At 36.4% G+C, this 25,220-nt stretch overlaps 1 protein-coding gene across 1 annotated transcript in view; it reads left to right on the top strand.

The window, feature by feature from the left end:
* The window catches only part of rasa4 (RAS p21 protein activator 4), a 38,709-nt gene extending 13,489 nt beyond the window's left edge, over nt 1-25,220 (top strand). Inside the window, exons 5-21 of the mRNA XM_026212390.1 lie at nt 2,417-2,549; nt 4,782-4,863; nt 4,955-5,092; nt 7,877-7,968; nt 15,777-15,894; nt 16,476-16,629; nt 16,759-16,823; nt 17,352-17,464; nt 17,571-17,763; nt 20,600-20,737; nt 20,985-21,129; nt 21,386-21,558; nt 22,378-22,515; nt 22,687-22,822; nt 23,699-23,819; nt 24,007-24,065; nt 24,473-25,220. Of these exons, the coding sequence (XP_026068175.1) occupies nt 2,417-2,549; nt 4,782-4,863; nt 4,955-5,092; nt 7,877-7,968; nt 15,777-15,894; nt 16,476-16,629; nt 16,759-16,823; nt 17,352-17,464; nt 17,571-17,763; nt 20,600-20,737; nt 20,985-21,129; nt 21,386-21,558; nt 22,378-22,515; nt 22,687-22,822; nt 23,699-23,819; nt 24,007-24,065; nt 24,473-24,600 (2,126 nt within the window). The 3' untranslated portion in view covers nt 24,601-25,220. The remainder of the gene's footprint in view (nt 1-2,416; nt 2,550-4,781; nt 4,864-4,954; nt 5,093-7,876; nt 7,969-15,776; nt 15,895-16,475; nt 16,630-16,758; nt 16,824-17,351; nt 17,465-17,570; nt 17,764-20,599; nt 20,738-20,984; nt 21,130-21,385; nt 21,559-22,377; nt 22,516-22,686; nt 22,823-23,698; nt 23,820-24,006; nt 24,066-24,472) is intronic.

Genomic DNA, 25,220 nt, shown 5'->3' with positions numbered 1-25,220 from the left:
TCTCTCTCTCTCTCTTAAAATCTGACAGTATTGTCTGGTGTATTGAAGATACAAATTACATCTGAGCTTCAAACAAATATCTGAAATGTATGCATAATCAGATGCTATAGTGATGTTCCGTTCCACAGAATAAACTGAAAGCAGCCGAAACGTTATTTCCATTCAGCTAAATGGAACAGATTTCCTTGGCAGGCCCAATTTTTGGGGGGGCTTCTCACCAGAGCAGTAAAGGAAAATGGACCTTGACGAGTGATACGCTGGAATACTAATTGAGAGGAAAACCTGCTTATCAGGCCACAGGAATAAACAAGCCTTATGTGCACATCAGGAAAGCCAAAATAAGCCAGTGACTGAGTGGTTTGATGGTCCTGGAGTCATTTTCTCAGTGAATTATATTAAACATGGCTGCTACCCTTGATATCCTAAATACAGAAGCTTTCTAAAGTATGGAGCCCCACAGATGACATGTGAAAAAAAAAGAAATATCATGGCCACAAATTAAGAATTAATTCCCATGACTAATTTGTGGCCATGTTTTATTAATTCATTATCTTGTTTTAGTTCAATCATGGCCACATTTATTACATTTGTTTCCGCATTTTATTCCTTTAGTTTAATTTAGTTCAAATCAGGGCCATGATTTAACCTCAGTGAAGGAATAAAGTAGGACAACATGGCTACTATTTACCTAAAACAAGGAAAACAAAAATAATATTATAAAATTTCTTAATCATGGGGAAAGTATTTATTGCATGCAAAGATAAGGTGAAAAAAAAAAAAAAAAAAAAAATATTAAACTTTTTTTTTATTGATCAGACAATTGAAATTACAATGTGTATCTGTAGCTCAATCAGTAAAGCATAAAAGTCATCATTTCCCACATAATTCATGAATGAATTATGAATCATTAGTTTAAGTCACTTTGGATTAAGTAATTTAAATGCCTATACCTTAGTAGCAGTTAGTAGTTACCTTTATGATTATTATATACTAACATTAGGTGGAATATGCAGTATGGCTTGTTTTATACATTATAGTGAATTGTATACATATTTATACTAGGGCTGTCAAAAATAGCGCGTTAACGACGTTAATTTAATTGTTTGTCGTTAATTACGTCAAATTTTTTTACACATTTCACGCATGCGCAGTGTGACAAATTATTCAGGTCAGGAAAGTCTCGTCGATCTCTGAATTCTCAAGATAGTAAAAAACAGTGGAATGCGCCACGACGAAAACACCGAAGAAGCTTAAGGTTTTACCCCAGTTACTCTCAAATACATTCATGCCAAGCTCGATAAACAGAGACGACTTTGGTAGTTGATACGCTGGAGCTTCTTCCTGTTATAGCGTCCTGTGTTTCACACTGCGCATGCGCAGAACGCCTACATGCAATGCAGCGAAAATTACAGCTGTTTGGAAAAGCATATGCATTTTTACTTGGTTTTACTGGCACTTGAAGCCTTCAGAACGTGAAAATATCGATCCTAAAGTATTGTGGCAGAGCAAATGAACACCTCCCAAAAACAAGAGTGCCCAGAGTGCAGAGGGCGCATGTTTGTGTTTCTGAGTTCATTCTTTCGAATTTCTCTATGCATAATTTCATAGATATGTGGCTATATTTAACCACTGGTTCACCTAAAACTCTTACACTACCTGTAGTTAAATGGCATGGTTTGATATAGTGCTCAGGTAAAATTGATCTAAGTAAATGTTAAACTTTTGAAATTCAGAAAAAAAGAACCACATATTGATGAATCAATACATGAAAATTATGTATCTGTGTCCTGTTATTTATCTTTTGGTATGCATTTCAGAAAAAAAAATAGTTACGATTCAGGTGTAATTGCAAATAGTGATTAATCCTGATTAATCCACTGAAAATTCTGATTAATTTGATAAAAAATTTTAATCATTTGACAGCCCTAATTTATACACACATTTTATTTAAGTAATTATTCACTACATCCCCTCCCTTTCTCCAAAGCTCTGAAATGTACATCCTTGTGTGTTACATTCCTGATTGTGACACAGCAGTTTGAATATGCTGGATAAAAAAAATGAGATTTGAGAGCACATTTAATGATCATCCAACATGTCAGTAAATACTCTTGGTCTATCATAAGCTTATTCTGTAGAAATACAGCAAGGCCATTAATTCTATTACCCTAAGCCTCTTAAAGCCAGAGATAGTGAGGAGGGGGCGTGATATATTATATTTATCCCAACTGTATGAATGAAAATACATGCGTATGTTTAATGATTTTCTCCTATCAGATCATATAACACTGTGAACTAGATCGCTTTAGGGTCCTTGAACTCTCCCTGACTTGATTGGCTGCTAAATGATTCATATCAACGTCAACGGCAGATATATGAACTCTCATTTTTCAGATTCTTGTCATTTTTTGTTTAGGTGTAGATGGATGGATGAACCTAACAGAGATTGACCCAGATGAGGAGGTGCAAGGGGAGATTCACCTCCAGATTTCGGTGCTGGGAGATGGAGATATTCCACAAAAACTGTGCTGCCAAGTCCTGGAGGCGAGGTGAGCAACTGTGAGGAGCGGCAAATGATTTGTGACAGAAACTTGTTATTTGTTTGTTTTCGTGCGTCTCTAATGATTGGTATACAGTTCTGGTTCTGATTCCTTTAAGCAGTTCCAGTTCCTTGATGATAACATTTACATTTCTTTTGGTACGATTCTTTTAGTTATTTTGAGAAATACATATTTAGAATGCAAACAACAACATCAACAAAACCTATACTTACTAATTATGAACTTTCAATGACCAATTTTTCTACAGCATTTATTAATCTTAGTTAATATTAATTTTTACACTTTTAAATCAAAAGTTGTGTCTGCTAAAATTTGTTCATAAGTTTATTTTATTAATTAACATTAACAATGGTTAATAAATGCTGTAAAATATATATTGGCATAATTAGTTCATTACTAATGCTTTAAATAAAGTTAACAAATAAGACCTTATTATTAAGTGTCACTATTTACTTAAGGTTTTCAGGTGGCATAAATGCAATATGACAATTGGCCTTAACTAAAAATAATTCAAGTTCAAATACTATGTTGACAAAATGTTAATGCTGTTGAAAAGGTAATATGTATTTTTTTAGGGCAGTATTTTTCGTGGTGATCACACTTTATTTTCTTGTCCAATTCCCAACAATTTGCCTCAATAAACACCTAATTTGCTCTTTATTAATTAGTAATCTTAGTAATTGTATCTACATTTTATATTTTTATATTTTTTATATTTTGATCTAGATTTTTAGGCTTTAATGTTAATGTTATCTGTGTGCACCGGGGGTCTGAGAGTAACACAATTTCGATTCTCTGTATGTATAAACTGTACATGTGGAAGAATTGACAATAAAGCAGACTTGAATTTGAATTTGAACTTGAATTTGAACTAATGGTAGTTGTTAAATTTAGGTATTGGGTAGGATTAGAATATGGTCAAGCAGAATAAGTGCTTTATAAGCACTAATAAACAGCCCATATGTTAATAATAGACATGCCAATAGTGAAATATGGCCATATGTTAATAATAGACATGCCAATAGTGAAAATTGGCATGTCTATATACTAAAGTGTTCCCTTAGTATTTTATTTTAATAGAGTGTTTCATCTGAATCAGTGAAAGAATGCAAGCCGTTTAGCATTGCTAGTGCCACAAAAACCCAGAATGTTAGTGCCAAAGGTATACTTGTCTTAATTAAACTGTGTGGGAAAAGCCTGGGCTAGCAATTTGATGTGTAAATAACATTTAGGCAATGTATTTAAAATATTTTGAATCAAAAACAAAAAAACATATTTTAGATTTTGGGCCCTATTTTAACGATCTGAAAAGCAAGTGTCAAAGCGCGAAGCGCAAGTAACTTTGTGGGCGGGTCTCGGCGCTGTTGCTATTTTCCCGGCGGGATAAATGGCTCTTGCGCCCGGCGCAAATCTAAAGTGGGTTGGTCTGAAGCAGCTTCATTATTCATAGGTGTGGTTTGGGCGTAACGTGAAATAAACCAATCAGAGCGTCATCCAACATTCCCTTTAAAAGCAGGTGCGCAAGTTCCATTATGGATTGCTATTATTATGGCGTATTTACCAGGCGCACGCCAGGAGCGGTTCACAGCCGAGGAGACTGATGTTCTTGTAAGAGCAGTGAAAGACAGAGAAGTTGTGTTGTATGGGGATGGGAGAATAATTAGCCTGAATAATTTGTAAGCTAGATTTATGCCTATTTTGTTCACATCTTCGTGGCACACCACAATGATTTCCGTCATCTCATGTGTTAATATTTTTTTAGTGTAACAATTTATGATTTGCAAAAATAACTGTTGCATCTGTGTAGATTACATGAGCAAAGTGTATGCGCGTTGTGCACGCTATACATTATGGTCAAGCATGCGCCCTTAAAATAGCATAATGAACAACGCGCAACGCGCCACTGACTTTAGACTAGGTTTTTTCTGGTCAGTGGCGCAATTGTTTAATGGAACAGCAAAATAGCACCAGGGATTGTTTGCGCCGGAACACGCCTCCTTTTTTGCGCTGAACCGCCCAGGGAGCGCAAGTTCATTCACTAGTTTAGCGACGTGCCTCTGTGGAGGGAAAAGCGCGCTTTGCGCAGGTGCAAAATAGGAATGACACATGCGTCGGTGTACAAAGTCAATTGCGCTGGGTGCAAGATAGGGCCCTTTATCTTCATAGGGTACGTCTGGATTTGCGTCTAATAGCCTTATGTACTTTCTGCTTGGTTTCTAGAGATCTTGCCAAAAAGGATCGCAATGGGGCTTCTGATCCTTTTGTCAGAGTGAGATACAATGGCAAAACATATGAGAGCGCGGTAAGGATGTGTCTGTATATTTCTGATTTCATCTTCCACACACTTAGATCTGTCTGTCTGTTACTGATTACCATGACCCTGCTTCCTCCAGGTGGTTAAAAAGTCCTGTTACCCACGGTGGAATGAAAGTTTTGAGTTTGAGCTGGACGAGACGCTTTCTGACACTGGCCTTTTGAGTGTGGAGGTGTGGGACTGGGATCTGGTCAGCAGAAACGACTTCCTGGGAAAGGTGACTGTACAGACATTTTCTTGAGCACTTAGAGATTTGATTTAGAGGACTTCCTCGTGTTTTAACATGAGGTGAACTCTATCTTAGTTTCAAATGAATCACAAAACATTTAATTAGTACAGCATTGTGTGTTTAAAATATAAGCTCCTTTTTTCACCTTTATGTTGTTCAAAATGAGTGTGCTATACTTTCCAAAATCACAAAAGTAAAACTTTTAAGTGGTCGTGCAGCTCTTTTTCATTCAATGACAGTTCATAGTCCCAAAAAAAAAAAAACACTTGATGAACAGGTTCCACTTCAAGGCATAAGCGTGTCTCATAGATGGTGCTCTCACCAAAACGATGGTGACCACTTCCTCCTGGGGTAGCTCACCTAGAACCTCTGGATCCCATCCAGGGACCAGAAATGGAGTTTCCAGAGGTCTGGATGCGGGTGTCACAGGGATCTTTCCTCAGAGGAATCTGCCAAGGAGGGGGGTCTGCTACTTGTCATCCCTGATATTTCACAGTTTCTGTGTGAGAAGGCTCACTGGGGGAAACGCATACTTGCAAAGGCCCTGCGGCCAGCTGTGTGCTAGTGCGTCCATGCCTAGCATTCCTTCAGCGAGGGAGTAAAACAACTGTCAGTGAGAAGTCTCTGTAGACCCAAACAGGTCTTCCTGAGTGGCTCTGAAATGTCTCCAAATCTGGACCATATGGGGATGGAGTCTCCATTCCCCGGGGAGCACAGCTCATGACAGCTTGTCAGCTGCCCAGTTGTGCAAGCCCGGGATGTGAATGGCACGAAGCAACCTCAGATGCTTCTGACTCCAGAGGAGGAGGTGGTGGGCGAGTTGCGCCATGCAACAGAAGTGTAGACCACCTTGTCGGTTGATGTACGCAATGGTCAAAGTGTTGTCTGTGCAAACCAGTATGTGCTTGCCTTGCAAACACCTTTTGGGTCTGCTCAAGGCAAGACAAACTGCCAGCAACTCTAGATAATTGATGTGCCAGTGCAGTTGGGGGCCCCGTCCAAACCCCTGAGACTGCAAGCCCATCGAACATGGTCCCCCCAGCCGGTGGTGGTGGCATTCGTGTGAACCACGTCATGCCTGGAGACCTGTTCTAGGGGCACTCCTGCGTGGAGAAACGCAAGGTCTGACTATGGGGTGAAGATTTGATGGCAGGCTGGTGTGCCATGTTGCCACTGGAGCCAGTGTTGAAGTGGTGTCATATGAAGCAGCCCCAGCGGCGTGACAGTACCAGCCCTGAGAACCAACGCGAGCCACCCCGGGAATCCAATCATCCAGCCTCGAGGTTTCAGGAAGCCATGGAGGTTTCCATTCGAGCCCAACCCTCTTGGCGGCCCGGGCAAGCATAGCCACCATTTGTGGACCCAGCATCATCTCCAGAAAGGTCAGTCTCAGCCTCTGATTCAGCGATCGACATCCAATCGTCAGGGGGAGGATCAAAGGATACAAGTGGTACCCCACGAGAGGGTCCAGCCTGTTTCCTGGGTATCTCCACTGGCTGTGAAGTGCCGGATGAAGGAGGAGCCCTCGGAGGTTGGTTCCTCGGAGCAGAATTCCTCACCGTCACTGTAAGACTATTCCAGCTATTGCCAGAAGTAGCGTCCTCCCAGCATCTGCTAGGTGGTAACCTAGATCTAGGTAGAGGCAAGGGCACCTTCTCCTTTGCAGGAAATGGAGCCTGGTCCGCATCTCCGGGATGGTCATTTTCCTGCATTGAGAGCATGACTCATCTACAAATGCCACCTCTGCGTGTTTAACGCCCAGACACACGAGGCAGCTATCGTGATCATCAACCAGCACCAGGTAACAACTGCATCCAGAAACGCTAAGTATGTTGTGCATCTGCTGCCTATTTATACTGGCGCTGTGATCAGCAGCTGGATGCAATCATGGCATGCCAATGTGCATTGTCTCATTTAGTTTACACTCAAAGTGGATTGGTCTCTCTACCAAGATTCCCAATTCGTCGGACACCAACGTGACAGCAAAAGTGACTGACTGAAAGGGAACTTTATACACGGTGCACTTTCAGGTATAAAACTTTGCTGGCTGTTTTCATTATCTTACAGCTGTGTTACACCTGCATGAAAGGTAATACAAAATAAAGAAAATCTACATAATAGGGGCACTTTAAGATTATACAAATTTACTTTTAAAGCTCAGCCACAAAAAAAAAATCAGTTTGAGATTAAATACAGATTTATCATTAAATCATAAAATCATAAAATCAAGATATAATTTAATAGGTATGATACTGTTTTTACTAAAAATGCTTTGGAAAAACAGGCAATCTTAAAAAATAAAGCATACACATAATCCCAAATAGTAAACATTTCGCCTATCGAACGAAAATGTGTCCTGTTCTGTGTCCTAATCTCCTAAAACATTGGTGTCTTATATATTAGAGCAGTCAATGCAATTGGAGAATGAAATCAATCAAATGTATGTGTGTGAAAAATATTCAGATGTAACCCCCTTTGTAATCGTTAACATTTTCATAAATAACTGTAATTTAATAACAGTTAAATGTATTTTGTAATTCAGTTATGTTATAGCTGGTTACAAACTGCACTATAATGCAATTCCTGAATTTACCAATTTATCAACAAACGAAGCATAGTCATAGTTTTATAACATTGCATCTGTGCCTCTGTTTGACAGATGTTAACTGTGACATTGCCTTTGTCACCCAATAATAAGTCTTCCAATTGCTGTGTTTAGCTTTGGTTGCTTTGACAGCTAATTGTCAAATCAATTGATGTGTTTTCCTTCAGGTCCTGTTCAACATCAACAAGCTTCAGTCTGCCCAGCAAGAGGAGGGCTGGTTTCGCTTGGGGCCTGACAAATCCAAACACAGTGAATATGAGTGAGTGTATCAGGAAATGTAGCAAATATTCACACCGCCTAGGCAAACCTTGAACTATGGTTGCCACAGCAACAAATATTCACCTTTAACAGTTGCCAGTGGCAGAGCACATTAAGCAATTGGCAGAAGGACAATAAAATATTGATAACAAAACTATACTTTCATGCAAAAGAAAAAAAGTGCAACTTCCCTGGGAATTAGTCTGAGCTAACTTATTTTGTGGATTGTTACGCACTCTTCCCTCAGGCTTTCACAGTGTTACGCTTGTGTGTTCTGGTCCATGTGTTGACAGGAAGTACTAATCCTTTCCCTGGCTAAATCCTGGGATTTTTTTTCTGTTCGTTTGCTCTATCTCCCCCTCCACCCGTCCCTCCTCTCCACCCATAAGAGATCATTTGGCCACGTGGATTGACAGTGGGGATTATATCTCAAGCTGGCACAGGAGGAGTGGGATGGAAAGGCTTATGTAAAAACTCCAGTAAGGGGGATTCAGTTGGGTGATGATAAAAGCTATGCGTCATCTGAGAGCTTGTGTGAGTTTGTGGGTAGATTAAGACCGAGTTTTTTCGGGGACACAGCGTGTCAGTGTGACAGACTTGTGTCCACATGGGCAAAGGAGTCATTGACATTCATTCATTTGTTCGTTTATTCATTCACTTGACATGATGGTGCTGAAGAACTTGTTGTTTAAAACCTTCTGCGAGTCACGTAGTTCAAGCTCCACTTCTACACAGATAAATGGATCAGCACCTTTACACAATGTTTGTAGACAAGGTGTTTTATTCTGTAAATGTCGGTAGCAAAAAAAGGGCATTTGAGTTTCATGTGTAGACTTTGTTGCAGCATTCCATATTCATATATCTTCTTAAAGGCCGAGGGATTGTATTAAGGATGTACATGGACTATATATCCATGATTTCAGGATTAAGCCGCATGTTACATTGAGATTGGTTCACAGTTTGACTTTATTGTCCTTGAGTGGTCCTTGAGCTGAGGGGTCCTAGAGAAGAAAAAAATAATAGGAGTATTTCCCCTGAATTAAAAATAAAAATTCTATCATCATTTACTCACTCTCATGTTGGCTTTCATTCTTCTGTCGAACTCAAGAGAAGTTAGAATGTTGGTAACCAACTATACTTACGCTTCCATGACTGTTTGGTTCACCTCTGTTAACATCTATTATTCATTTCAAACTCTTGTAATACTCTGACCTAATATAAACCTATTTGACAGATGTTATGGAAACACTTACCCAAAATTCATTAATAGACTTTTGAAATAAGTTCATATTAACCTTAGAATTTACATTTTGGAGTCTTTGTGTTTTAATATGATACTTCAATCTTAAGTTTTTGGAGCTATTTATAATAATTGATTTTTACTAATGGATGTTCATCTACACCACTGTTTAAAAGGTTGGGGTTGGTACGATTATTTTAATGTTTTTGAAAGACATTTCTAATGCTCTACAAGGATGCATTTATTTGACCAAAATACATTAGAAACAGTAATATTGTGAAATATTATTACCATTTCCAAATACTTGTCTTCTATTTTATTTTAACATACGGAATATATTATTCCTGTGATCATTCTCCAGTCTTCAGTGTCACATGTATGGAGCCAAAAGAGTATCAATAAAGATAAATTCACACACTACATTCACATATGCACACATAGGATTCATACATGCACACACATAATTCATAAATACACACACAGGATACACAAATGCACACTCAAAATTTAAAAAGCACAGAAGTTTCACAAATGCTTACAAAATTCAGAAATGCACACAAAATTCAGAGATGCACACACAATTCAGAAATGCAAACAACTTTTACAAATGCACTCTAGATTCACAAATGCACAGGACAGATTCAGAAATGTATTTCTGATGCACACACACATATCTTGATTTACAAACTGCTTGCGGTCTGTGAACTTCACTGCATTTGTGTGTGAATTTTGAGTCTCCTCTGACTTGGCTCGACACACAAATGCCTTTTTTTAAACAGGGAATGATCTGCAACCAATCAGATATCTCCCTTGTTTGAGCCAATCACAAGAATGCACCCCACGTGGGGGATTGTTTACTTATAAGCCAATCAGCGAACAACTCACTTTCCTCAATCAGTGAACGACTCACATTCCTCAGCGAACGATTCACTTTCCTCACACAGCGAACGACTCACTTTCCTTAGCGAACGACTCATTTACCTCACGCAGCCGGCGACTCACTTTGCGCAGCCGGACACCCACTTTGCGCATCAGGAGACTCACTTTCCGCAGCCGGAGAGTCACTTTCCTCTCGCAGTGAACGACTCACTTTCCTCACGCAGCGAACGACTCACTTTCTTCACGAGTCACGCAGCGAGCGACTCACTTTCCTCAGCGAACAATTCACTTTCCTCTCCCAGCGAAGTTGAGCGAATGATTCCCTTTCCTCACGCAGCCGGCGACTCACTTTGCGCAGCCGGAGAGTCACTTTCCTCTCTCAGCGGACCACTGATTCTCTCTTCATGTAGGGACCGAATATTATAATTAAAGTGACTTCTATATTGCATCCAAAAGAATATTTAGATATATTTAAAATATTAAAAAAGGTGTAGCATTTTTTTTTTTTTTTACTTTCATTAAAATATTTCAATAAAATGAAATAATTGCCTATTGCAAATTTATGAATCCATGGTTAACTTTTTTTCTGCAGTCACAGTCTGGGCTATATGTATTTAAAAAAATTAAAAATAAACCTGAATTGTAATCTAAACATCTGTATTTCCATACAATTTCATAAATAAGTAGGCTATAATATGCCACAACGCGTTCATGTGATTGGATTATAAGTAAACAACCACGTGGAGTGCGTTCTTGTGATTGGCTAAAAGAAGGGAGACATCTGATTGGTTGCTGATCATTCCATGCATTTGTGTGTCGAGCCAAGTCAGAGGAGTCTCAAAATTCATACACAAATGCAGTGAAGTTCACAGACCGCAAGCAGTTTGTAAATCAAGATATATGTGTGTTTATCAGAAATACATCTGAATCTTGTTCTGTGCATTTGTGAATCTTGAGTGCATTTGTAAATGTTGTTTGCATTTCTGAATTGTGTGTGTATTTCTGAATTTTGTGTGCATTTCTGAATTTTGCATGCATTTGTGAATCTTCTGTGCTTTTAAAATTTTGTGTGTGTATTTATGAATCATGTGTGTGCATGTATGAATCCTGTGTCTGCATATGTGCATGTAGTGTGTGCATTTATCTTTATTGAGACTCTTTTGGCTCCATACACATGATCCTCCAGAACTCATTCTAAAATGCTGATTTGCAGTTCAAGAAACATTCATTAATTATATCAGCTGTGCAGTTCTACAATTTAAAGCATATTTGCTGAATAAAATAATTAAACCCTAAAAAAAAACACACACACCTCTGTAAGACCAATATTTAAATGGTAATTTATGTTTGTAAACTTTACATAAACTTTTTAATATAGAAAACTCAAGAACATTTAAATGACTGCTGCAATATTAAATTGATATCAAAAGTTCCTTGGTAAACCAAAAGGCTGGTTTTAAACATAGCTATACTTTAAGAATGTTAAACTGTATAAAAGATGTTATCACAATTTTGTTTTCAAAATTGGCAGATTTAGGCTGCTTTGAATATGCTGATGTACAACCGTCTGTTCCTGCTAAACAGTTTTTACTTTTTTTCTACTCTGACCGGATTTAAAAAAAACAAGATGGGAATTAAAATGTCACCGCCAATCCTGAACAAAGGATTATTTGACTGTAGGGTTTTGTTTTTGTCCACATGCAAAAAAAAGAAAATAATAATAATACATTGTTTGATGATCATCATGGCCCTTTATATGTCTGCATCATCTAAGATATTGTTAATAACAGGGTTAAAAACTTATTTTTATATAACTTCATGCTTCGTTAGAATGTCCCTGAAGTTATTCATGATTTTTCTGTAGGATGTTTTTTTTTTTTTTTTACTCATTCTGATGTCATCCTGATGAAAAGTTTCCCATTAAGCTCCTCTAATCTCTGGCTCCCCTCGGGTGATCCGCTCTCATCTCAGTGAACAAATCAAGCTGTTGTTGTTTTTGTTTATTTTCTCTTTCTTCTCTTTTCACTCCCTCACCGTCTTCTTCCTGATTGGATTTTTGACGGCCTACCATCTGTTGCCTGCTGTTCAGTGACTGGCTGTTTTGGCGGCACTCGCCCCACACACACACACACACATACTCTCTTGTCTCTTCCAATTCCCACCTTCCCTTGAGTATTACCCATCTTTACAGTGAGAGCGCATGTGGTGTATGGAGTGGCTGCATGTGCAAGTTACAAAATATGAATGCTATTTCAAAAACAATGACGCTTTAAAAGGCTCATAAAAGGACTAGTTTTCTTAATCTTTATAAAAAATTAAATAGAAATAATATAAATAAATAAATAAGTAAGAGGAAATGTTAGATAATTCAAATCTATTTTTAACAGTTTGTGTGCCACATTTCAGTGTGGAGTGTTTTATGAATCATATTTGATAAAAGCAGTTTACCCAAATTAAAAATACTATGGAAATTTCCATCAAATATTGACAGAAAAGTTATTTTTGGGTGAACTATCCCTTTGAAGGTAAACCTTTATTATAAGTCTTGAGAAATTTGCTCATTCAGTATAGCAGTATCTTGATTTAATAGGTTTGGGATTAATTTCACCCCAAGAGGAGACTATAACATATTGGATCTTTTACCTTGGACCCTTTGCTAAATTAAGCAGGTGCAACTCTTGCTAACTTCCTTGTGGTTTGGGAGTTCTACATGTAGAGCGATTAAAGAGAAAATAGGTCAGAATACTATTTACACTACGAAAGCACTAAATCAAAATACACTTTGTGGTTATGTGGTTTAGTAAACACAGCATCAGTTTCTGCTTGTTTGGTGTTAAAACAAAATGCTGATGCTCAACAGACTGAAACCTTGTGTGCTGTGCGGAGGCAGTACAGGTCCTTCTAAAAAATTAGCATATTGTGATAAAAGTTAATTATTTTCCATAATGTAATGATAAAAATTAAACTTTCATATATTTTAGATTCATTGCACACCAACTGAAATATTTCAGGTCTTTTATTGTTTTAATACTGATGATTTTAGCATACAGCTCATGAAAACCCAAAATTCCTATCTCAAAAAATTAGCATATCATGAAAAGGTTCTCTAAACGAGCTATTAACCTAATCATCTGAATCAACTAATTAACTCTAAACACCTGCAAAAGATTCCTGAGGCTTTTAAAAACTCCCAGCCTGGTTCATTACTCAAAACCGCAATCATGGGTAAGACTGCCGACCTGACTGCTGTCCAGAAGGCCATTGACACCCTCAAGCGAGAGGGTAAGACACAGAAAGAAATTTCTGAACGAATAGGCTGTTCCCAGAGTGCTGTATCAAGGCACCTCAGTGGGAAGTCTGTGGGAAGGAAAAAGTGTGGCAAAAAACGCTGCACAACGAGAAGAGTTGACCGGACCCTGAGGAAGATTGTGAAGAAGGACCTATTCCAGACCTTGGGGGACCTGCGGAAGCAGTGGACTGAGTCTGGAGTAGAAACATCCAGAGCCACCGTGCACAGGCGTGTGCAGGAAATGGGCTACAGAGAAGCAGCACTGGACTGTTGCTCAGTGGTCCAAAGTACTTTTTTCAGATAAAAGCAAATTTTGCATGTCATTCGGAAATCAAGGTGCTTTATGGAGCTTTATGGAGCTTTATGGAGATGAAGATTTCATTTTTCAGCATGACCTGGCATCTGCTCACAGTGCCAAAACCACTGGTAAATGGTTTACTGACCATGGTATTACTGTGCTCAATTTGCCTGCCAACTCTCCTGACCTGAACCCCATAGAAAATCTGTGGGATATTGTGAAGAGAAAGTTGAGAGACGCAAGACCCAACACTGTGGATGAGCTTAAGGCCGCTATCGAAGCATCCTGGGCCTCCATAACACCTCAGCAGTGCCACAGGCTGATTGCCTCCATGCCACGCCACATTGAAGCAGTCATTTCTGCAAAAAGATTCCCGACCAAGTATTGAGTGCATAACTGAACATAATTATTTGAAGGTTGACTTTTTTTGTATTAAAAACACTTTTCTTTTATTGGTCGGATGAAATATGTTAATTTTTTGAGATAGGAATTTTGGGTTTTCATGAGCTGTATGCCTAAATCATCAGTATTAAAACAATAAAAGACCTGAAATATTTCAGTTGGTGTGCAATGAATCTAAAATATACGAAAGTTACATTTTTATCATTACATTATGGAAAATAATGAACTTTTATCACAATATGCTAATTTTTTGAGAAGGACCTGTATGTTTAGTCATCATAGGCCTATAAAAATGTAACAAAAATTTAGACAACTTAAATGGATAGTTCACCTAAAAGTTCATAATTGCTTCTTAACTTCTTAATGCGGCATAGAAAAGAATTCCGAAGAATTCCAAGATTTTGGATGAGACCAGCAAACTGGTACATTAATTAGAAACACAGTTTCTGTTTATTTTAATTTAAAAATAAATATAATATTATATTTTATTGCAAAATCAATGCTATTAATAATGGTTTAAATAAATATATTAATTGTACTCATGAGATATCTAGTTCAGTCATGAAGCTCTAGAGGGTGCAGGCTCCTGCACAAGCAATGTGACAGCAATTATGTTATTTACTACATGGCACAAGCTGATTATGCAGCCAATGAGATTCCTTATTCAACATTTAAATAGTCTTGTTCAGTATTGGCTGTAAGCTGGTCCTGCAGTGCATCAAAGTTCCTCTGAAACCCTCCACCACCCCTAGCTCCACCTGTCTAGATCTGCTATGGGATTAATATATGCCTATTCATGCAGCAGCACATTTTACATTTTCACAGCAGCATGTCTGTGCATCTGTTGGCAGTAGCAAGTGTGTGCAGCAGAATTATACATTACCATGCTAAAACTTGAGTGTTGAGAGTTGGCATGGCTGAAATATATCAATATCAATTCAATATAAATTCAAAACAGACTATTTTCCTTTCACCTAGTATTTGTGTGAACTGTGTATGTTAGAATGTTTCACCATGCTAAAGTCTAAGTCTTTTCAAATTAAATGAGACTCATGTCTTCCCTGTGGAGTGTTTTTAGTGTGGTTTGCCGTGTTCTGCTTTTAAAGTGTTTCAAAATGATCATTTATGAGTTTTTATGTTATTGTGATTTGGATGCCACCTACGCGAGCAGTAGGTTTGCAAGCTTGTTTTGAGGATCGTGCGGCTGCGGTCAGCATAAACCGAGGGCCATTTTTACTTTAGTGCAAAACATACATTTCTAAAGCCAACTTGTCTTCAAATGCTCGCCGCAATATTGTGTTTTTTCAGTTGGGCTGCCACGGTGTCCTCATTTTCTGTTCCATCATGACAGAGCTAGAAAACACAGCCACCCACATTCACAGTAATAACATTTACTGTTTGGCTTTTTTATGTATCACTGAACAAAGCAGTGTCCTTAATGGAGTCATTCTGGGTAATATTGTTTGTCTGCCATGCTGAGTTTTATTTCCGGTAAAGGTTTCACTGTGTTTTTTCATTATGAGTCAGCCCTCACAAAATGTTTTCTTAGGTCAAACTAAAGGTAAATTATATATTTTTTTTTACAGTTTTTTTTTTTTTTTAATCAATCCAACATTAAAATCACATTTACTCCAAAAAGAGAAGAAGCTATATGTCAGTAACATAATTTGTTATTGCTGTGATTCTCTCATTCTCTCCTAGAGGAACTCTGGGTTCCTTGCGTCTGCAGCTACGGCTTCGAGACGAGGTCGTGTTGCCATCCAGCCATTACAAGCCACTCACAGAGCTACTCAGCCAGTCGGTCGGCTCTCAGCTCAACGTGAGTCTGATGCCATTTGGACTGAACCTTATCTCAGGGAATAGGCCTGTGCATTATCTCTTAAATTCACATGGCATATTCCTCATAACAAGATAACAAGACATAATTTGGTGTATGGATTGCGAAATGTGGCACTCGTTGTTATCTGATCTCATTTGTATTCGTGTGACGGATACTTTATTCGTGCCTGTTCATGTTAAAGGGACAGGTCACCCAAAATTTCTCACATCATTTATTCTCACTTACAGTATGTTGTTCCGAACTTGCAATGGCTTTCTTTTTTCTGTGGAACACCGAAGGAAATATATTTTTGTATTATGCCTCATTTCTACGCCTTTTGTGTTCCAAAGTCATACGGGTTTTGAACAACATGAGGGTGAGGAAAGGGCCACTGAATTGTCTTTTTTGAGATGTGCTGTCTCTTTAAAATGTTGCACAGTAAAACAAGCCATCATGTGAACATGTAAGCAGTTTTGTAGTTTATTGGATATGGTTTTAGCTCACAGTGCTGCATTGTGTATATTTTGAGTTAATTTTAAGCATAACCTCATTTGTGACTGAAATAATTGTGTTAATTGTAGGGCAACTGGCCTGATTTCATCATGCTGATTGATGAGACCACTACAGCGGAGAGCAGACAGGAAGTAGCTAATAATCTAGTCAAGCTGTTTTTGGGTCAAGGGCTTGTCAAGGAGTTTTTGGATGTTCTGTTCAAACTGGAGCTGGAAAAGACTAGTAAGCAAACACGAAACATGTACATGTGAATTACCTGTTTATTTTAGTAGAACCCATGCTGGTAAGGAGCTTTCTAAATCTTATGTTCAATGTCATGCTATTGATGCTATGATTTTCATGTTTTTTTAGCTGAACCCAACACATTATTCCGCAGTAATTCATTAGCATCCAAGTCTATGGAATCATTTTTGAAGGTAAATCTGCTTATATAATATAATCCACATGATTTCTTAAACTAGAGAAATCCTAGTTCAGTGATAAAAAAGACAAAAAATTGTTGAATTTGATATGATATATGAATTAATAATAATAAAAATTAAAAATAATAATTGTTGTGGTTTCTCTATTATTATTAAGATTTTTTTTGTATCAAACTGACCAAAACTAGTTCAACAAAAATATTAAATTTAACAAAAAATTCCGCTATCTAACATTTTCAAATTGTATTATATTTTTATTTTCACAAATTGTGAATTTACTGCAATTGACATTTATTGTAGCTATGAACTCTCCACATTTTGAGATTTTTTTTAAAGATTAACATGAATCAGTATATGCACATTTGGATTTCATGTTAAATTAAGCATCATTTTTGCTGTGTTGCAGATCTATTCCAGTTTAATCTTCTTACTGTTTTATTACATTTTATTCCAGCAGTTTTCATAATGTGATCATATGCAATATTACACAAAGGCACCTTTGTCTTCATTCACTCAACGCAGGTGGCTGGGATGCAATATCTACACAGGCTTCTGGGCGCGATAATAAACCGAATCTTTGAAGAAAAGAAATATGTAGAATTGGACCCAAGTAAAGTAGAACTGAAAGAGGCAGGGTAAGACAAAAAGAAAAGATGAATCCTGCTTCCATTTAGCCTTTTTATGGTTGGTAAAAAACAATTTACTTCGAATTTTTCCTGGGTTGTCCTTTTGGTATTATAGGTGTGCAGGTTTGCACCGTCAGCAGACAGAGTCTGATATCATTCAGCAGAGCACCATCCTCCTGCAGTCGTACCTGTCTGAGCTTCTCACCTCCATCCGGCAGTCGGCCTCCTACTGCCCCCTGCTCATCTGCCAGGTTTTCCATCAACTCTACCTCAGAGTTCAGGAGCGCTTCCCTGACCCAGAGTACCGGGTCAGTCACATTCATTTTCAGAAATGATACGTAAAAGTTCACCTGGAACAGTATGGGTTTTCATGGTGTGTCCTGACGAGTCACTTAAAAATGTAAATATGTCCAAATTTCAGTTGATTTAGTTGATTTAGCCATTTCTTAATCCAAAAATTCTATAGCCTTTACTTGCACATAATGCAGATTTATTGGTGGACTACTTTGACTATTTTCTACTTCTAGTTCATACTGTAGTTTGCCACAGTACCATTTTAAAATGAGACATTAAAGGATAGTTAATAGTTTGTTGTTAAAAAAATTATGTAGGAGCAGTAATAGATTAATTCATGTCAAGAGTGAACCTCAAAAGATATACACCATAACAGGAGCTCTGACCTTTGTCTCAAATATTTTATTTGTTTCCTTATTCTTATTACATGTTTTAGTAATTATCAAATATTATATGTCCTTTTAAAGCTTAAAACCTCAAACCTGAAAACCGTTTTGAAATCGACATTGTGTTACCATAGATATGGTATTTTTTTTATCTTTTAGTGGACTACTCCTCCATATAGCGGTGTCATATTACAAAATGTATTAAGGTCTTTTTGGAATCAAAACTTTTTAGAATCATGACAAAATACATATTGTCTCAAAGGACTGAGTCTCAAGATTCAATATTTGGTGGTTATTTTGTGATAGGATTAATACTGAGAGAGTAATCTATACATTCGTGAAAGAAAAATGCATTAAAAAAATTTGGTAGGGCTTGGATTGCACCCGGTGGCTGTTTGTGGTATAACACCTAAACAAAATTGCATAGTAACCTCAATTTATTTTAGAAGAACTTCAAATTTGGAACACAAATTATTTATACATATGGCTTTAATTTTATACCCAATTTGGATTAAAACCTATTTGTCAAATGAAATAAAAATAGTACAGTATATTTTATTTACAGTAAATTAAAAGTTCTATATCTTTTTTTTTTTTTTACTTAAATTTTTTACAATTATTTCACCTCTGCAATAATCTGCTGATTGTGTTCTTTAAAAAGAGATCAACTTTAGGTCAGTATTCAAAAGTGTTCATGAATTATAACAATTTAAGTTTGAATAGTGCACTTTCAAGTTTGTATTCAAGTCCATTGTCTATGTGTACAATATTTACAAAATATTGTTTATCGTAAAAAATAAACAATATTTACAGTGTTTTTAATTTGTCCTGCTGGTGCATTTTTTCTGAATTTTACCTATTAATTATAGCCATTTAACATTACAGTATAACTGAAAGCCATTATTGTATTTAATAGGCTCTAAAATATATAACAACTTTTAATTTAAGTAATTTTAAAACATTCTTCACATAAACTATATTATTAACTATACAGATTCATCTTTATTCAAGCTACAGTATAAAAGTTAATAAGCAGCTAGAACAGTCCTAGGATCTCTCTTTTTCTTTTGTTCTTTGATTTACATCAATGAAATACTTCACATGTTTCACTTTAAAAGCAGCATTGTCTCTTTAAAACCTGATGCACATGACATGGATCTAACACATATCCAAATTTTACTGCGGTGTTTAAGCGGTGTAAACCCAGGTATGTGTCGCAACATTCTCGGGTTATATAGAAAACAGAAGGGAAAAGTTAATCTTCCGAAATGAAGCACCAATATCTTCTCAGGTAAAAGTTATTAGAACGCTTATGACAGAACACAGTCTCAATTTTCTTGTCTTCGGAAGATGTTTGGAAAATTTGGAAAAAAAAATTTCACTTATGTCAGAAACAGTGGATCTCTTTAAAAACTGGCTGTTGTTTTCACTTCACTGCATTGTTATAATTCATAATAGTTGAACCCACCAACTTGCGACTGAGACTTTTACACATGGCCAGTGTTAATTTTATGCCCTGTATATGTGTGTGTATATATATATATATATATATATATATATATATATATATATATATATATATATATATACACTATATTTATATTAAACCATATAAAATATATGATATACAATGAAAAAAATAAAATATATTGCTTGTATATTGCTATTAAATTCTACAAATAAACAAGTAACACACTGAATTAAACGTGAACACAGTACTACATTAAACATGGTATTGTCTTGTAAAAATGTACTCAAGCTTAGAAAAATCTTTTTTACAGTGTAATGACGCACAAGCAAGAGTGCTGTTTTTTCTCAAATATCAGCAAAATTACAAATGTAATATTTAATTTATAAAACAGTTCAATAACCAAGAAGTTGACAATCAGTGCCTTACATTTTTTTAACACAAAACTGTCTGTTCTTTGCTCTATGTCACCAGTAAAAATAGTTCCAAACAAAGCCATAGCCGATCCATTTCATGTCTCAGAGCAGCTCATAGCAGTGTTTTGTTTCTGAATTAATCTGCATTTTTGAAGGAATCGGTTGACTGATTCAATGACTCACTCATAAAGTCAGTTAATTGCTTCATTTCTGATTAACTTGGCTCCTTTTGAACGATCAGCTGAATTATTTTATGGCTAACTCCTTAAGACCTATTGGTGGTTTTAGTTTCAAATTTAAAAGAATCATTTAATTTTTTCAGTTATTTCATATTTTCTACAAAATTGTATATTTTTACTATTAAACATGAATCATGAAATTGTAATAGCAGAACAATGCATTAATGCAGTGCAAAGAAGACCAGCCCTATAGTGTATTAATATTCTAGTCTAATTTATTGAATAAATTAAAAGATTTGGCATGAAAGATCACACATACATTTAAAAAGGTAAAATATGTATATTTCTATTTAATAATCTAAATATATATATACATGAGCTGTTTGTATATATTTCCTCAGAAGGTGAAGTTCATTGCTGTGACCAGCTTCCTGTGCCTGCGGTTCATCTCTCCTGCCATTATGTCTCCAAAACTATTTCACCTTCGAGAGAAACATGCTGATGCCCGTACCAGCCGCACACTTCTGCTACTTGCCAAAGTATGATTCTTTTACATATGTACAGTAACATATCTGCATAGTCACATTGTTCAGCTTTTATGTCACTATAATAGAACAGAAATCAAGCTCAGATGCTTTCAGTTAGTGGAGGATACATGTTGCACTCACTTCTGCAATAACATCCACTATTTAGGTCACAGTGTAGTCACGGATTACGACCTCAGAACATTCATAGAGCTCATTATTCCATCTTACGTCACTGGGACTGCCTCGTGTGTTTCCTCAGGCCGTGCAGACCATTGGGAATATGGACACTCTTGCATGCTGCTCTAAAGAGCCGTGGATGGTCTGCTTGCAGCCAGCCATACAGCAAGGCATCACCCAACTCAAAGACTTCATCAATAAACTGGTCAACTGCCACGATTCAGAGGGTGAGCTGCGCTCAATCAGTCATTAGATGAAAAACTGAGTGGATCCCGGTGCTTGGCTGGAGACTCATTCATACCTGTCCGATCTGATCAATCTTTAAATAGTCAATGCTTTTTTTATGTTGTAGTTGCAAGTTTAATTGTGTAGTTCATCCAAAAATGAACTGACCCTTAAGAGATGGAGCTCATAGTCAAGACCCTAATTTGATTCACTTCCCTTGATTCAGACTCTCTCTTGTTTGCTTTATTTTTAAAACAGATCTTGAGCTTCAGACACGAATGAGTCTCCAGTGTGGCACTATGGAGAAAGAAGGCTTCCTCTTCCTTCACAGGACCAAGGACAAGTGCATGCCCATGACTTCACCCTTTAAGAAGTACTATGTCACGCTCAGTAAAGACACTCTGTCGTACTCGCGGACGCAGCATTCTAAAGTGAGTAGCAAAGTATTCATTATTATTACTATGAGATCAACATTACTCCTGACTCATAATAGAAGTTTTTTTTTTTTTACTTACAAATAACTTTTATGTATTGGCATTAAAATAATAAAAACCATTATAACTGTTAAATATTATTTTATTATAAAATTTTTTTTAAACTTATTACATTCTACACTACTAATATTTCACCATATTTATGCTGTCATAGTTTTATTCGTTTTTTTGAATTTGCATTTGTTTTATATGTTCACATTTTTAATTTTTTACAAAATGTGTTTTTGTCATTTTTTTTTATTATTCTTTAGTAAATATTACTATTTATATTTCATTTATTTTTGTTTCAGGTTTACTTTTAGTTTTGATTGATTTCTGGATAATTTATTTGTTTATTTCAGTGAGGCCCAAAAGCAATATTTCTAAATTTTAATAAAATATAAATCTAAATTTAATAAAACATAAATATTATATGAAAAATTGCATGGAAATGGACTTTAATTCAGATTTATTTCAATTAACTAAAATGTCTTCAATAGTTAGTTAACAATAATAATCATGAAATAAATTATTTCAGTATTATTTATTTCATATGAATTTAGTATAAACTAGTAAATTTACCTCAAATATTCTGCATTATTTAAGTCACAACCAACAGTTTTGAAATGTTAGTGTGCCTGGGTACAGTGTAGGAGCATACTTGAGATGAAATTAGTTTTTTTTTTTTAAATTGGCCAAAAGTGTCTATAGAAACACCCACATACACTTTACAGCATCTAAGATAAATTAAGCAGACTCCGTTCTCTGAATCTGCAGAAAAGCTCGTCTATTTCGCTGCCAAAGATCCGGGCCGTAGAGAAGGTGGAGGAGAAGTGCTTCGGCAGTGCTAACGTCATGCAGATCATCTCAAGTGAAGATTCTGGCCTGCAGGAGACCCTGTACCTCGACTGCAAAGTTAGTGTTGCACTGAATTCACAGATAAATCGCGGATGTGGCTATTCAAAGACACTGACTCAGATATTTGTTTGTTGTTGGTGAGCTTATAAGAATGAGCCCTGAAAAACCTCAGAAGGGTTATTTGATGTCTCATTGTTTGATACTCTTTGTCTCTCTGTGTGGCTGTAGAGTGTAAACGAGTTGAATCACTGGCTGTCAGCTCTGAGGAAAGCCTGCAGTCACAACACAAACACTATGAGCTGCTATCATCCGGGCACCTATAAAGCAGACAGATGGAGCTGCTGCCATCAGAAGGAGAAATCAGGTACTGCAACTATTGATAACCAAACCTTCTGGGGGATTGGGAAGATTGTTTTGCTCACCAAAAATACTTTTATTGGATGAAACATAAAGTAAAAAGGTTATATTGTGAAGTATAATTAAAATACATTTTTTCCAATGTATTATATTTTGAATTTGTAATATGTAATGTATTCCTGTGATGGTGAAGCTGACTTTTTAGCACCTCTCAGTGTCTTCAGTGTCTCATGATCCTTCAGAAATAATTTGTATATGCTGCTTTGATGCTCAAGAAACATTTCTTACTATTACCAATGATGAAAAAAATTGTGCTGCTTAATATTTTTTTTTGGAAACTTTAATAGATTTTATTTTATGATTCTCTGGCGATTGGAAAGTATAAAGAACAGTATTTATTTGTAATGGAAATATTACATTATAAAATTTTTTTATAAAGTTATAAATGTGTCCCTGGTACACAAGACCAGTCATAAGTAGCATATTTGTAGCAATGGCCAACAATACATTGTATCGTTGTCAAAATGATTGATTTTTCTTTTATGCCAAAAATCATTAGGATATTAAGCAAAGATATCCTGTGAATTTCCTACTGAAATTATATTCAAACTTAATTTTGATTAGAAATATGCATTGCTAAGAACTTCATTTGGACATCTTTAAAGGCAATTTTCTCAGTATTTCGATTTTTCTTTCCAGATTTTCAAAAAGTTGTATCTCAGTTAAATATTTCAGTTAAATATTAAATATATCAGTGGGAATATTCAGCTTTCAGATGATGTATAAATCTCAATTTCTACAAACTGACCCTTATGACTACTTTTGTGGTCCAAGGTTTATTGTGTCCTTGCTGAATAAAAGTATATTTCATATATGTTCATAGACCCAGGCTGTGATAAAACCAGGCATGGAGTGACCCTGCAGGAGTGGTATGACCCACTGGACCCAGATCTGGAGGCTCAGCTCATCTATCAACATCTGCGTAGTGTCCAGCATGCCATGCGGTAATGCAGCATTAACATCCTGGCACTGTGTATTCATTTATGTCAGCTGAAAGGATTGACAATAAACACATAATTATATACAAAAATAGACAATTACAATTACATCCCTTATATTCTTGTCTAAAACCCAGGTCAATTTACTATAAGTCCAGATCATCTAAAAATGATCCCTTGTACTTCTTTGCAGAGATAAGTATTATAAGTTGAGAGAGCAGCAAGGAGTTAAGGAAGCAGATTCAGTAAGAGGTAAGTTTTCAACCTATCAAAAACATTTCCCCCCGGTTTGAAAGACAAGGCTTAAGAGTACTAAAATATAATTCTGAGCTGTTTCAGCTTTAAAAAACCTGGACCGAATAATCCTAAAATATATCATTGCCCACCAGTAATGTTTTTTTAAGGCATGCTTATAAAAAACAACTTAAGTGACCTAAGGGGAAGTTGTGCCCTAATGGTTAGAGAGTTCGACTCCTAACCATAAGGTTGTGGGTTCGAGTCTCGGGAAAATTTGAAATGTTTTCTTTGCCAATTAAAATAAGTTTCAATAACTTCTATTATGCCACTTTTTACAAGATAAAAGTGTACCCAGAATGTGTTGCATACGGCACTTGCATATGGCAGCTTCTCATAAATAAAGGACTGTTTTGATTTTACAGAAATGAAGAAAGTAGATGGACTATCAAAGCTCTTCAGTGTTCTCCAAGACCTGCATGATGCTCATGCGGCGGTGGAGGAGGAGGAAAGGTCAAAGAATAAAAATGTTTTCTTGGAGTTACAAACGTAAACAAAAGGACTTTTGAACTGGTTGCATTTCATACTATAATTCACCGAGTCACCGAGCTCATACGCAGGCTTCAAACCTGCTATAATTTGACACATAGATGAGAAAAGAAATACTGTACAGTAAGTTGGATTTGTTCTTGTATTCTTTTGAACCGATTCTTGATGGTTAGATGGATATTTAGAGGGCTGCGATCACAATCCCTTTATTAAAGGATAGTTGTGCTGTATTTGCGAAATATTTGGTATTAAGGACAGTGGTGATTCAAGTGGGTTGCTAACTCAAAACTGTGTCTTGTTAGCATTTCTGCAGCTTTTACATGTATTCCAACAAAACTTTTTCAACATTAACTTCGCACATTAATCAGCATCGGTCCTTCTTTAACGTGCTTTTGACTTTACAAAGCACCGTGGATATGCATCTTATAGCTCTTCCACCATGTCATTTTTCATTAAATCAGTCTTATTAGAATGTTTATATAGATTTTGAAGACGTTCGTTTTTCATTTCTTTTTTAAATCTGTAGGTTGATGGCAAGAGGAGAATTTTATTCTTGGATTTGAATACCGTGTAAAGCTAAGTCTCAATGCCTTGTCTGTATGTGTCATGTTTTGTTGTTATGTC

The sequence above is a fragment of the Carassius auratus genome, chromosome 30 (assembly GCF_003368295.1).
Source record: "Carassius auratus strain Wakin chromosome 30, ASM336829v1, whole genome shotgun sequence".
Taxonomy (NCBI): Eukaryota; Metazoa; Chordata; class Actinopteri; order Cypriniformes; family Cyprinidae; genus Carassius; species Carassius auratus.
Note: the sequence above shows the minus strand (reverse complement) of the source record. Positions and strands in the feature narration are given on the sequence as shown.